Source organism: Kryptolebias marmoratus, linkage group LG5, assembly GCF_001649575.2.
Source record: "Kryptolebias marmoratus isolate JLee-2015 linkage group LG5, ASM164957v2, whole genome shotgun sequence".
NCBI classification, from domain to species: Eukaryota; Metazoa; Chordata; class Actinopteri; order Cyprinodontiformes; family Rivulidae; genus Kryptolebias; species Kryptolebias marmoratus.
Genome location: NC_051434.1, coordinates 16,199,015 through 16,213,192, shown reverse-complemented (window position 1 = coordinate 16,213,192; position 14,178 = coordinate 16,199,015). Strand labels below are relative to the sequence as shown.

At 40.1% G+C, this 14,178-nt stretch overlaps 2 protein-coding genes across 7 annotated transcripts in view; one reads left to right on the top strand and one right to left on the bottom strand.

Moving 5' to 3' along the window:
- Window positions 1-5,958, top strand: part of tert (telomerase reverse transcriptase) — a 24,395-nt gene extending 18,437 nt beyond the window's left edge. Inside the window, exons 4-17 of one of the 6 annotated variants that reach the window (XR_001808690.3) lie at window positions 245-398; window positions 470-637; window positions 722-883; window positions 1,427-1,528; window positions 1,619-1,731; window positions 1,807-1,923; window positions 2,043-2,114; window positions 2,199-2,387; window positions 2,494-2,620; window positions 3,131-3,192; window positions 3,714-3,838; window positions 3,925-4,062; window positions 5,288-5,459; window positions 5,567-5,958. Coding sequence is in view for 4 of the 6 variants with exons in the window: in XM_025006945.2 (XP_024862713.1) it covers window positions 245-398; window positions 470-637; window positions 722-883; window positions 1,427-1,528; window positions 1,619-1,731; window positions 1,807-1,923; window positions 2,043-2,114; window positions 2,199-2,387; window positions 2,494-2,620; window positions 3,131-3,192; window positions 3,714-3,838; window positions 3,925-4,062; window positions 5,288-5,391 (1,633 nt within the window). In the remaining 2 variants the exon portion in view is untranslated. Of the gene's footprint in view, window positions 1-244; window positions 399-469; window positions 638-721; window positions 884-1,426; window positions 1,529-1,618; window positions 1,732-1,806; window positions 1,924-2,042; window positions 2,115-2,198; window positions 2,388-2,476; window positions 2,621-3,130; window positions 3,193-3,713; window positions 3,839-3,924; window positions 4,063-5,287 lie in introns of those variants that run through there. The other 5 variants (XM_025006946.2, XM_017421049.3, XM_025006945.2 and 2 more) reach the window with 5 other exon arrangements.
- A 931-nt stretch (window positions 5,959-6,889) lies between these two features.
- On the bottom strand, window positions 6,890-13,906 carry LOC108238732 (inactive sodium-dependent neutral amino acid transporter B(0)AT3-like). The gene is made up of 12 exons (XM_017421011.3): window positions 13,625-13,906; window positions 10,888-11,028; window positions 10,480-10,617; window positions 9,203-9,384; window positions 9,010-9,120; window positions 8,806-8,918; window positions 8,603-8,731; window positions 8,338-8,494; window positions 7,945-8,149; window positions 7,699-7,858; window positions 7,439-7,601; window positions 6,890-7,297 (listed from the first exon to the last, which is right to left on the bottom strand). Exons 1-12 carry the CDS (start codon window positions 13,764-13,766, stop codon window positions 7,115-7,117), a joined length of 1,824 nt encoding a protein of 607 aa, XP_017276500.1. The 5' UTR covers window positions 13,767-13,906; the 3' UTR covers window positions 6,890-7,114.
- Window positions 13,907-14,178: the final 272 nt, after the last annotated feature.

The following is a 14,178-nucleotide window of genomic DNA, read 5'->3' as shown; positions in this document are numbered from 1 at the left end:
CCATCTGGTACTTTTCCATGTCAGTGTTTTTCCATTCTCCTCGTGGAGAGCCACTTCCTGGATTTCATGACATCATCTCATCATGTGTTCTCTATGATCTGCTATTATCCTTTACATTGTTTCTGGGCTCTGAACTCTGGTAAAAAGAAACTTCTTGGTCTTACATTTTATATAACTTTTTTTATATAACTTTTATATAACATTTTATATAACTATAAAAACCTAAAACTGTTTGCTATCACAGAGATCACCTGGCTAAAAGCCAGATGGAGGAGCTGTCTCCATCTCAGGTGGCTTCCCTCCCTAAAGGCACCGTCACCTCCCGACTTCGCTTCATTCCCAAGACTGACAGCATGAGACCCATCACACGGGTATTAGGAGCAGATGCCAAAACCAGGGTACGCTGTGACACGGTCATATAGTGCTTCCTTTCATATCAGTATCTATATTTACAGAAATTGTCCTACAGCTCTACCAGACACGTGTCTGGGACCTGCTGGACGTGCTGCAGGCCTGCACACGCGCCACTCCGTCCCTCCTTGGCTCGACAGTGTGGGGCATGACAGACATCCACAGGGTGTTGTGCTCTCTGGCACAGTCTCAGAAAGACAAGCCGCAGCCCCTCTACTTTGTTAAGGTGAGCCGAATCACCTTTTTACAACCAAGTTATTAATTATTAGTTTTTTCCAACCCGTGCGCCTTTGCCTTTTTGTTTTTTAAGGTGGATGTGAGTGGAGCGTATGAGAGCCTGCCACATGACAAACTCCTCGAGGTGATTAACCAGACCCTTTCACCCGTCCAGGATGAACTCTTCACCATCCGGCGCTACGCCAAGATCTGGATGGATTCCCACGAAGGTCTAAAAAAGGCCTTTGTTCGCCAGGTGCTGTCCTTACCGGAGATGTTCGAGCGTACAGTGACATATGACATATTAACATAAACTGATTTTAAACTGCTTCAAATCAAAAAAGGTATTGATGAATGAGACAAAAATATAAGTAAATGAATAGTTAATGTAAAATAAACGCGTCCTAGTTTATGTGCATACTGAACTAGAGAAATTGCATTTTCTGTGAATGACGTGACTGAAGAGAAGCCATCTCACATGGTAGATCTGTTTGTCTTTCACAAATACACAAAATAGGAATAATAAGATGAAGTAAATATAAACTGAACACCACATTTTGCTTTCAGAGAAAAAAAAAAGAGTATTGAGTAAAAACTAAATAATTATAGTGAATGACATTTGATTTAAGCCAGAATTAAGGAGGTAAACATTGAGACTTGTAAATAAATGATAAAGTAGTTCAGTTGAATTAAAAGCCAGGTTGAACAGGTAAGTCTTGTTTTCTCAGCAGCCCTGGGGTCAAATTAACAACCAGCGGGACATATTATTTAACTTTCCTTTGTCTTGTTGTTCTCGCAGGCAGATTTCCTGGAGGATAACATCAGAGCCAGCAACATGAAGGGATTTCTGATGTCACTGCAGAAAAGTGGAAAAGTCCACCACTCCATCCTGGTGGAGCAGGTAGCACTCACATCAACATATATTTACCCTGATGTAATGTAGAGGTTAGTTTTCTTTCTCACATGATTTTATTTTATCTTTTAATTCCAGCACTTCAGCTCTGATCTTCGTGGCAGAGAGGTTTTGCAGTTCTTGACCCAGATGTTAACCGGCAGCGTGGTTCAGTACGAGAAGAAGTCGGTTCTGCATTTCATTCAGCTTTGGTCAATGGAAATGCAATTACATGTTCTGCCTTTTTATATTCAGACTGAAAGACTTATTTAGAACTTGTGTTGCAGGTCCTACCGTCAGTGCCGAGGGATTCCTCAGGGAGCGGTGGTGTCCAGTCTCCTCTGCTGTTTATGCTACGGCCACATGGAGAAAGTCCTGTTCAGAGACATCACAAAAAACAAAGGGTACAGCAGATCTGTCTGTTTAAAACATTATAATCCATCAGGTGCAGAAGAGGGCAGTGTCTGAACTGTACAGAGGTGTTTCTGCCTTCACTGTGTGGATCGTTTCCTTGTTTCTGTAGGTGTTTGATGAGACTGGTGGATGACTTCCTCCTTATCACTCCAGATTACCACCAAGCACAAACCTTTCTCAAGTATGACCCGCAAAAATAAGTGGTCAAGTTGACACCACTAACAGTTAATATTATTCAATGATGGGGTTTTAATCGTGTTTGCAGAATCTTGTTGGCTGGAGTACAACAGTACGGGCTGGTGGTCAACCCGCAAAAAGTGGCGGTCAACTTCAAAGTATCGGGAAGCCGGGAGACCTTTCCCGGCGTTCGAACGCTGCCTCCTCGTTGCCTCTTCCCGTGGTGTGGTCTGCTGCTGGACACACACTCACTGGACGTCTATAAAGACTATTCAAGGTGACGCCAAAAACCAGTCCAGCATAAAACTGAGTAATGTCACAACTAGTCTGTAGTTGTTGTTGTTTTATTGTTTCGTTTATGTTTAGCTTTCCATTTCTCCCAGGTATGCCGGCCTGTCTCTGCGCTACAGCCTGACTTTGGGCTTTTTCCGCTCAGCCGGACAGCAGATGAAGAGGAAGCTGATGGCCATCCTCAGACTCAAATCCCACGCCCTGTTTTTGGACCTGAAGGTTAAAAAACAAACAGATTTAAATGGTTTCTAAAACCATCTCTCTGTTCGGTTTTATTTATTTTTCTACATTAATCAGAAGTGCTCCAAGAACATAAAGGTCGTGAAAGCTAGAAGGCTCAGTTCGAATTATGTTTCTTTAAAGAGCTGTGGATGCTCCTTTGAGGGCTTTGTTGACTTATTTGTCTGATGGATCTCCTATTCTTCACAACTGGTGCCACTGACAATCCCGGCCCTTTTGAATTTTACAAAGCACCATTTGCAAAATAATTTGGGAATCCGTTTTAATAACACCCCTTTGTTTGATTGAACTTAAAAATAATGTTATCAAAAGGATTTTCTTTCTGTTGAGAGCATTTGTTAAGGTAAAGTGCTTTCTTTAGTTTGCTAATTTAGAAAGTGTAATTGATTCCTCTATTTCATAGAAACAAACAAACATAAGAACACAATAAAATGTAAATGAACTTATCCACTTCTTCTTTTATGCCTAATATAATAACTTTCTCCTCAGATTAATTCTCTCGAGGCGGTCTATAAGAACATCTACAAGCTGGTGCTGCTGCACGCCTGCAGGTAGAGTCCGAAAACTTAAAGTGCCTTTTTTTTTGTCTGCACCTCATATTTTATGTGTTTAAAGATGGTGCAAACTACTTGTTGCCTAGTTCCCAATAGGCTCATTTCTATTCTTAAATTAGCTTTAATTCAATAATAGTTGTTTTAAAATAAATGGAGAATTCTGGCAATCAGTTTCTGCGCAGAACTGGTATTTAGTTATTGTCCTCTCCCAAAGGGCAAAAAGGTTTTTCTGTGTGCGTGTTTCTTTATTGGTCGCATAAGATTGAATTCAAGATGGCCTCCACAGCCAACTGACCTCAGGAAATGCAAAATTGGTTATACCTCAGTCCGTTTTACAGATGTTGAGCTAAAGTTTGGTGTGGCTGTTCAGAGCGTTATCCCCACACATTGTGTGACATCTTTGGTTTATTGGTCAACCCAATTCAAGATGGCGGCCACAGCTGAGTTTCCTTTATCAGAGTTTTCTTTTTCTTACTGAATCTAAATATCTGATGTTAAACTGAGTTGTGTCTTCTCAGGTTCCACGTGTGTGCCCAGAGTTTGCCTTTTGGTCAGACTGTTGCTAAGAATCCAGTTTACTTCCTGCAGATGATTTGGGACATGGCACGGTACACCAACAAGCTCATCAGGTCCAGCAACAAGGGTGACACTTTCACTTCACACGTCTGAGAACAAGGAGCATGTGAAAAATCTTTGATTTCACAGTTTTGTCTCTTTGTCTTTCTGCAGGCCTGACTTTAGGTGGTAAAGACCAGACGGGCGCAGTTCAGTATGAGGCGGTGGAGCTGCTCTTCTGTCTGTCCTTCCTGCTGATTCTGTCGCAGCAACGTCCACTTTATAAAGACCTGCTGCCGCACCTGCACAAACGTCTGTACCCACAGCCAATACTTTAAATGTTTACGATTTCACAGAGCAAAATATCCACATTAAAGATCACCCATAGCTTTTTTTTTCTATGACCAGTGTGAACAATTTCAAAAATTTATGGAAAGATGCTGCAAAGAAATTAGACAAAAAGGAATTATGTCAGAAATGTTCACTTCACAGATGACAAAGACAAAGAAACAAATTTTATTTGAGTTTAATTCATTACTGTAGCAGTTTCTGATGGCACAAGTTTCTTAAAGTCTTGCGTTGATTAGTTGGATAGAAAATAAATGATTGAAGAGGACTTAAGTTCGACTGCAGCAGCTTTATTTCTGCTGCTGAGGAACAGCTAAAAGAATTTAATCAAAACAAAGAAAACCCCTTTTTGTTTCTGGATGATGCTTATTGCCCAAATTTCCTGTTTCTCTAGAACAGTGATTCTCAAAGTTGGGGTCGGGGACCCCAATGTGAGTCACCCAACACCAAGTAGGGGTCCTTAAATAATTTCCAAATATCGACTTACAATTTAAAAACCTAGTTTTTATTATATATTTGCACCATGATTGTTACAAAGAATTGAGATACAAGTCATAAAATTATTTCAAAAATAGCATACTTGGATGTTGTGTTGCTATGCTGCATTTTGGATATTTACACAACCAACAGATGGGGTTACAAACACCTTTGTCATTATTTTTTTATGGGTCAGAAGCTGAAAAGTTTAGGAACCACTGCTCCAAAGTACAAAGACCAGAGACTAAACCAAAAAGAAGTACGGATACAGGCATTTTCACCAAAAATAAGTTATTTTGGACTTTTTGAAGTGTGATTCTGTGGGAAGGTTATGAACAATTAACATCTTACCTGTTGTAGATGGCTCTTTGGAGAAACAGAGTTTAACTCTGACAGGACTTATGAGCTAAAAGCTAGTCTGAACAAGGCCAAGACCAAAGTGAATGTTTTTTCAGTATTTTTCTTCAACTACCAATGAAAATGATCCATAAATAAATATGAAACGCTCATCCCAGCTTGTCAAGAAGATTCTTGAAATGTGCGTTTTTTAATGGGTGAGCCTGATCCAAAAAAAACCTACATATGTGTTACAAAATGCCCCCCCATGTATATTTTAATGCCAGAGGTTATCAGATTTTACAGTCTACCCCTGATGATGGAGGGAAAAAGAAAAATTGAAGTGCATAATTCTCTGCTCTCATCCTTTCGACAGGGAAGCGAAGCTTGGAGAGACGCCTGGGGGACCTGAGACTGGCCAGAGTTCGACAGGCCTCTAACCCCAGGGCCCCAAATGACTTTTTATCCATCCAGGTGTAGACCACCGATGAGATTCACTTAAACCTCTCAGCACAGTGTTGTAAATAATATGGCTTCAATGATTAAATGTGAGTTAAAGCTGTGTTTAACTGTTAGAGTGCAAAACTACGGACTCATTTATGACACCGTGTTTTAATGAAGGGGCACTGGAGTGTTTGTTTCTCTTCTCTTATAGGGCTCTGGGGTGTAGGCACCAGGAAGTTTGTCCTTATGTAGTGTATTACCTCCCTTTTGAAACGGTCTGCTATCTAACCCCTCTCCTTCCAGACCCCTCCTCATCCTATGGGAAGTTACAAAGTGTGCCGAGCTGGGTACTTCAAGAGGGGGCCTTTTTGTTTTTGTTTCACACTCACTCTGCTGACTGACCTCAGCGCCGTGATTCTCAGCCTAAATAATAAATTATCTTAAGAAAAAACTGTTTAAAGAAGATTCCACAACAACGTAACAAAATGTCATTAGATGACAGATACGGTTAAGCTTTGATTCAGTCCATATTTGTTTATTTTGTATTATAGTTTTCACTCAATGTAAAAACATTAAAATCTTTGAGTATTTTATGTCAAAATAGAAAGTGTTTGTCTTGTCTAAATTTAGGTTTCTGATCGATGAGGAACTCTAGAAACTTTGACTTATCTGTCAGTGTACCAACAAATTGAAGACACTCAACGTGTGAAAATCAGAAAAATAAACCCTGAGTCATTTGATAAGTCATTTAAGAGATAACCCTCAGAGATATATATATATATATATATATATATATATATATATATATATACTGCTTTTTGTGACAACACCAACATTTCCTGAACATTTCCTCCAGATCTGTTCATTAGTTTTTACCTGATCTTTGCTGACAGACAGACAAACACAACTGAAAACAGAACCTCCTTGGCAGTGGGAACAAAAGGGTCACATGTACGAGCAGAGACAAGGTTTTAACAGAGGGGTTAACTTTGACCTTTGACCCCATCATCTTGAAATCAATAGGGATCACCCTTGACCGATGAGGTGTCCAGCTGTGGAGTTCAACATTATTTAACAGGAACATTATTCTTCTACAGCTGCAGAGTTAGAGCCTGGGCTGACCTTTGACCTTGAACTGTGACAATAATCATCAAAATTCAATTACTTGTCCCTTGTACCATGTTTGACGCTTTATGAAAATTTATTCATACCTCTTGAGAAATCTTATAGACAGACAGACAGATGGATGAACACTATTGAAAACAACCTCCTTGTCAGAGGTAAATACGGAGAGTAAAAACAGTAGAGGGAGGAGTGTGGTTTGTATGTCCTCCAGCAGTCTAAGGCTAAAGCAGCATGACTAAAAGATCGGATTGCCTTGGGTTTCTTGAACTAACTACAGGATTTATCAAAAAGGAAAGTCTTAAACTTGGTCTTAAAGGTAGACAGGGTGTCAGCCTCACGGACAGAAACTGGAAGTCTGTTCCACCAGAGAGGAGACTGAAAAATGAAATCTCTGCCTCCTGTTCTACTTTTAGAAACTGTAGGAACCACAAGTAAACCTGCAGTCCGAGATCAAAGTGCTCTGTTAGGAAAATATGGAACAATAAGATCTTTAATATAAGATGGAGCTTGGTTGGTAAGAGCTTTGTATGTAGAAATTTTGACTTTTTTGTTTAATTTTAGTGGCAATACTCATCAGGCTATCCTCTGCTTTGGGAATGTTCCTTGTTCTTTGAAGTTTTTTTGATTGTCAACCTCAAGGCCTTTGTTTGCTGTTGGGGTTCGGTTCAACTCGAGTTGTTGACTGTCTGATTTTTGGGCGGATCAGTTTGTAGAGAGCCACCAGAGGGATGGAAACCACAGGCAGCACACAGAGGAGTATGATTATGGCAAACACCCATCCTGGATAGAACTTCACTTCAGTTTGAGGGAATAGGTCCTAAAAAGAAAAGAAGTGGAAGTAATTAAGATATATTCATATTTGAATGACGTTTAATGGTGTTAAGTTTGAATAAAACAAACAAATGCATTGTAGCCCCTTGTACATGCCACTTTACTTCTAGGTAAACATCTTGCTTACATAGTCTGGGTTCCATGCTGAATAAGTTGGGTATTTCTCTACTTGCATGGTCACATAAGCAGCTAACACCACCATGAGCATGAGTGGGCTGATCACCATCCAACACGCCTTCCAATAGATGTTGGGCCTCCTCCCAGTCATGAAGTAGATGTCATCACTGAAACTGTTAGTGGACACAGGGGAGACGAGAAAATGTGGATTAAAACTGTACATTAGCTTTAGTGGCGTAATGATTGGATGGAATAGGATGAAAAAGTTACGTTTTCATCCCATGGATGTAAATGACTCCAATAATCTCAAAGAAGGCGATGATGAGCAGAGGTACAGAGCCCACGTAGCTGTTAAAGACCTCCACCCAGTAGTTTCCTGAACCCTGGGTGAAGATCAGGGCCACCAAGAAGGATATCAAACAGATAATTCCTGAATAAGTGAGGAAAAAAAATACTTCAGAAAGAGAAACCAAATGCTTAGTCTTTTAAAAAAAAGACTTCAACTGAATTAGGTACCTGTCACAAGTTCATTGGGGATCCACTTGGGGACCAGTTTGAGGTCATGGATGGGTGTGAGGATACTTTCAATGTAGCAAAACATGGAGGACAGACCCAAGCTGAAGAGCATGACGAAGAACAATACGGCCCATACCTGTGACCCCGGCATCTCTAAGACCGCTTCCGTGAACACAATAAAAGCCAGTCCAGTACCTGAAGCACTCTTTGGGAGGAAGTTTAAAAAGAGACAAGATAGTTGTGAGAAAACCAGTGCTGGGTAAATGTCTAACAAGCATGATGGGGAGCGGGGACTCTCCAGGAAAGGAGTGCAAGGTGAAAGCAAAAATCGTCAGGTAATTAAAGATTAAACAAAGATCAGGGTGAATGTGTTGTTTGGATGAGTCAGACTACCTGGTCCAGGAATGTTTGTAGATCACATTCCCTCAGTGATAAACTGGACATGATGTTTGGATGGCTCTGATTTAAATAATTGAACCAGTAATTGTAGTTCTCCAACGTGATGTTTTGGTCTGAAAACTCAAATTGGTTGGTAAGGGTCAGGATGTTCCTGCAAATGAGATTAGAAAAATGGTATCATAATTTTTTCAAATTAAAAATCTAAAAAATTGCAAGTCAAAAAGTTTTAAAACCACCACTGGTAGGTATGCGTGCGTACTCTTTCCGACAAGCGTTAAAGCCATTGGTGGCTTTAAATCCCAGTATGGAAAAAATGGGGATGGACGCGTAGAGAGACGTGGCGCTGTTTATTACTCCTACGAGAACGGCGTCCCGCTCACAGTCGTTTCTGAAAGGCACGGAGGAAGAAAAATGATTGGGTTTTATCATCACTCTACTTCTGCCTGGAGTTTCAGGTCCTACTTCTCGTCGTTGTAGCTGGAGACAGCCATGAGACCTCCAGCTGCCACAGAAAGGGAAAAGAAGATCTGGGTGGCAGCGTCCAGCCACACCTGTGGGTTCTTCAGTATTTCCCACTGCAACGAGGAGAGTAACAGTCATTAGATGTGTCTGGAATACAGCGTAAAACCTTGGATCTCATACAGGAGTAACACAAGAAGAACTCACATCCGGAGTGAAAAGATAAACCAAACCATCAGTGGCTCCAGGCAGGGTGAGGGCACGGACCAGGAAGATGGTCAGCACCAAGTAAGGGAACGTGGCTGTGACGTAAATAGCCTGGGAAAGTTTATTATAAAGAAATCAGTGAACTTTAGTGGAGATTTAACTTACAGTTACATATTTATTTGTGACCACCAACCTTTCCCATGGACTCAATGCCTTTGATGAAGCAGATGTAAACCACGCACCAGGCAGTGGCCAGGCAGGTCACCATCCACCACTGCAGTGAACCGCTGGTCTCGATGTCCGGCGTGACGTTCAGAGTGTCGCGGTACCAGAAGTAATTCACCGGAGTGCTCTTCTCACACTCCACGTTATAACCTATATGTTTTAAAAATGCAACATTTCAGGAAAAACACAAGCTAATATTTCACTGGGCCTCGTCTGTTTGTGGCATTCGGGGGTTCTGCATATGAGGGACAGAAAAAAGTTTAAAACCTGCGAGACAAACCTTTTTTTTTTCTCAAAACAGTTTCCTCAAGTTCTTGCAATTCTAGGGCACTAGAGTTGTATTTCTCTGTATGCAAACTGCTCGTTCAGCGTGATTTCAAGTGAAATCTTTCTAGTTTTCTTACAATTTTGTGCTTCCAACTAGTCCCCAGCAGCTGAAGCCCAGTGAGATACGACCTTAATAAAGGTTTCTGTTTGATTTTTGTTGTCAAATTGTGTCTTAAACAGAGCTGGACTGTCAGGCGTGGAATGTGTGGAATTATGTGACTTCATCCAACCATGAAACATTTTTCTGATCATCACAGTATGTATATTTGTCCTCCATTTTTATTAAACTTCTGTGTTTCTCCTTTAGACAGATTTTGACCACTGTTTTGTTTAGTCAAAGACAGTGGAATACAGTTGTAGCCAGTTACTGATCTTAGATCCCATTTTTATGACAACGAAGGGTTGGAGAGCTCAGAACAGTATCTGTTTTCTGTTCGGGTCACCCTGGCAGAGCAAAAGGAACCTTTAAATCCCTTCAAGCGTTCTTAACTTTCAGTGAAACATCAAATAATCTCCTTCTGAGACTTTCTCTTTCCAGCATTGCAAAAATTAGTCTTTTAATGAACTTTTAGATATGTTTGATGACATACCGGGTGTGTACCTGGTACTTACTTGGTACATATAGGTGATGTAATATGTACCCGGTACGTACTTGACTGTATTATGTATTTCTACCAACAATTCAATTGGTTACATAACAAATATGTCTGGAAGCTGTACTCACAGATTGATGGATAACTTGTTTTCAGTGATGGCATTCTGGTGGTATTTTTCTTTTTCTTTAATTATTGCTTTCTTAAACCAAATTCCTGCAACCTCAAGCATAATTTAGTTTTTGTTTTCACTGTGGCTGTTTATTAATCTTAATGTGTCACAAATTTGTCCAAAGCTACAAAGCTCTTTTTTTTTTCTACTCACCAGTCTGGTTTTCATTCAGAGGGCAGTCCCTCCAGGGCAGCGGGTTTTGAAAAGAGTGAAAGAAGTACCAGAGCACCCAGGCCAGGATGGTGTTGTAGAACATGCTCATCAATAACGACACCAACATGGAGGCAATGCCTGAACACGGGAAATATTGCTGAGTGTGAAGGAATTTTTCAAACTCAAAAAAAAAGCAGAATTGATGACATTTGCAGCAAGTGTGAATGTATTTAACATCTGTAAAGAATATATATTTTTTATCCATTAAGTTTTTTTTCCAAACTTCTACTTGAAAAGAAAGTGTTTGCTTTCTAAGGTCAAATCTAACATTTGACTTTCTGATCCAAACTGAAATGTAATTCATTTTAGAAAACAACTTTAGTTCGTCTTTGTGTCAGGGTCACCCACCGACTCCACCCAGCAGAGGAGAGATGGAGTTCCACACTCCGATGCTGCCCATGCGCAGCCTCTGTCCTATTGCCAGCTCCAGGTAGAGCAGCGGGAGGCCCTCGAACACCAACGCTATCAGGTAAGGGATGAGGAAAGCACCTGGTAACGTGGGGAAATTGACAGATTACATCATACATTTAAGAGTGTTAGCATGTTTTACCAATCATTAGGAGCAACAGGAAACTAAACAGAAATAAGTAATACATTAGACAGGACTGCAGTAGATAATGAACCCCGGAGGAAGAAAGGAGGGGAACATCTTTTGTTCATGCTCTTTAATGGTCTAAGAACTGTGGCCTTGGTTTGTGGTTAACTGGCTACACCAGGAGAAGATGCTGCCAACACTGGCTACACAAATTCTGCTGCTTTGCCCTTTTGGAGAATATCTAGAACTCATTTAACCTTAATCTGTATCTGGCTTTGCCTGCTACAGAACTGTGTTGGGGTTTCACCTTGTTCATTATGACTAAACATGTACCAACGCATACTTGAAGCACTAACAGAACAAACGAGATCTTTGTTTAAAACTTTGTCATGAAATGCATTCTTTCAAAAAAAAAAAAGGCTACTTATGTTTTCTATTAAAATTAGACTCTGAAACATTATTTTACACTTTTTTAAAAGTAATTCAGACTACTGCAACAGCATTTTTATGGGCCTCTCAAAATCTGCTTTACACAGCATCCATCCATTGTCTTTACCTAGTTGAGACATGAGGAGATGGTGCCTATCTACAGCAGCCATTGGGAGAAAGGACACCAGTCCATCACAGACCTAAAGACAAATAACCATCCATTCTCACACCACACCTAGTTACAATTTGGAGTTGCCATATAACCTAACATGATTTCAATTTTTCTTGAATTTAATCATCCTCTAATCAGTTGAGCTAGTGGCTTCATAAATAAAGCAAGTGAGGTTGGATTTAAGGGACATCCTTGGTGACATCCTTGTTTCAAAGTAATGTTCCCAGAGAGGATCTTCATCATTTTAATTCGGGTAGTTGGCGAGTCAGTACCTGCCTCTGTTTGGTCATGATCTGTCAACTCTAGGACAATATTTTCTAGTTTTTATGTGATACTTGAGACAAATATTTTATAATCTATATTTAAAAGCAGAGATTGGTCTGTAAGAGCTGCACTCTGATCTGTCTTTTCCTTCCTTTAGAATTACAGATATTATGGTACACACAAGCACACTGTCTCTTTTCTGATCAATTCTTCACATTTTCAGTCGTTCAGGAGGCTGGTGTTCATACTCCACAGTGTTTTTAGGCTTGATATCCAAGTGTACCATTAGGTCCACCCCTGAATGACTAGAAACATCTCTTGTTCCAATATTGCAGTTTATTATTCTTCAACTCTCAAGTTTAAACAGAAAAAAATAATCAATTCTTGATTGAAATGCATGGGGATGGGCCTCACAGCCTCACAAAGCATCTTTTGTATGTTTTCGCCACATATCAGACTACCAGAAGCTCCTGTTGCATTTAGATTTAATATATTGCACTTGAATAATGATTTGTCCTGTCCTGGGGGTCTGTAAATATTCAACAGTGGCACTCCTGTAAAGTGTCTCTACTTCTGTGAAATGACACTGTTGAATTCAATAAGAATTAATTTTGCAATGGAGGCTTTGGTGCCCAAGTTTTAAGGAGTTTCTTGCCCAAAAACTAGTTTTCATTTTTTTATTTTAATAAAACGAGTTTAGTTCTTTTTACTGGATTTTGAAGCCCATTGGTATTAAGTGGTATTAGACCATATTCCTGAAAGACTATTAGATGCCTTCTAACTCACTGTTTTTTGTACTGAACCCCATGAATAAATAACTTGAATTAAGATTGATGAACTTTGAACAACACAAAACAAACAGAAGGTGGAAAAACAAAGCATGGCGGAGCGGAGGGGGGTGGGGGGTGTCTTGTAAGCCATCAATGGTTTCCGATCACTATGCTTTCCCACGTCTTTGCACATCACTTAGTTTTCATTTCTTCCAGCTCTAAGGGATGTTTTACCTTTTCTCCTCTGGTTCTTTTCTTCTTTCATCCGTACAGACGTTTTACAAATATTAATTGGAGGTTTATCTAAACTCCGTGCCGTTTGCCTTCTCGACACAAGCCCAACCACAAGCCAGCTTTAATTGACTGGATTCCACCGGACAGAAACTATTGAAGCTTTCTGAAAGTATTCAGTGAATGCACATCTAAAACTGACTAACTTTTGAAGTCAGTCCAGTTCAAGATTGCTAATCCTCATTAGCTATAAAGAATTTGATGTGGTAGTTGAGTCTTTCACAACACATACTCTCAGCGTGACATTTTGCAATATTGAGATTACACATAACATTATATTCAAGATCCGACCAAAATGGCTACAACTTTGTCATTATAGATATGCAGTCTCTCATGGAATGTTAGGTCTTTAATTACCAATGTTTGTACACTTTAACCCTCAATAGTTGGGGTCACAGGTCTCTGTAACCTGTTTTTTGTGGACAGAAAGTAGAAAAGTTTGAGAACCTCTGGGATATCTGACTGCAGTAGTTCATTTGTTACTGGTTCGGTAAACTGAAATTAACAGAAGCATTTTAAAATAAGAAAATCAACATGAGCGACACATTATGTAAATGTGTGCTTTGGAAACTTTGCTAAAGTAGAATCGGGCAGGGAAAATGTGCTTCACAAACTGCATCTCACCGCCTCCGTAGATCTGGCAAAGGAAGGGAAACCTCCACACGTTCCCAAGCCCCACTGCAAAGCCAATACATGTCAGAAGGTACTGAACCTTGTTGTCCCATTTGGGTCTCTCCTCCACACCAGAGTCTTTAGTTTGTCCCATCCTCGACTGATAAAAAGCTCAATCTCTGCACAGTCTGAGTTTACAGTCCAGCATCCACTCTGATCGTAATCAGCCAATCCAGTAGTATAAATTAGAAATAGTATTTTTATTGTAGTCCAGACTTTATTGTGTTTTTATGGAGAAATCAGGTCACCAAATGGGAGTGAGAGCACCCAACAAAAACATTTAGTGGTTAAACCTTCCTCCTTGTAATGGGAGTGTTCTTAACCTTGAATTAATGGATAACCTGGTGATGCTGCTAACCATCAGGAAGCTGATCGCACACAGAGGCAGCTGCTTCACAACCAAACATACGAATCCAGCTCAGTTTGCAGAGTAAAATACAAATATATTTTGCAAGAAAAGAGACGTCAGCTTTTCCATGTCTTTATTTTACCTGTCGTATTTAATC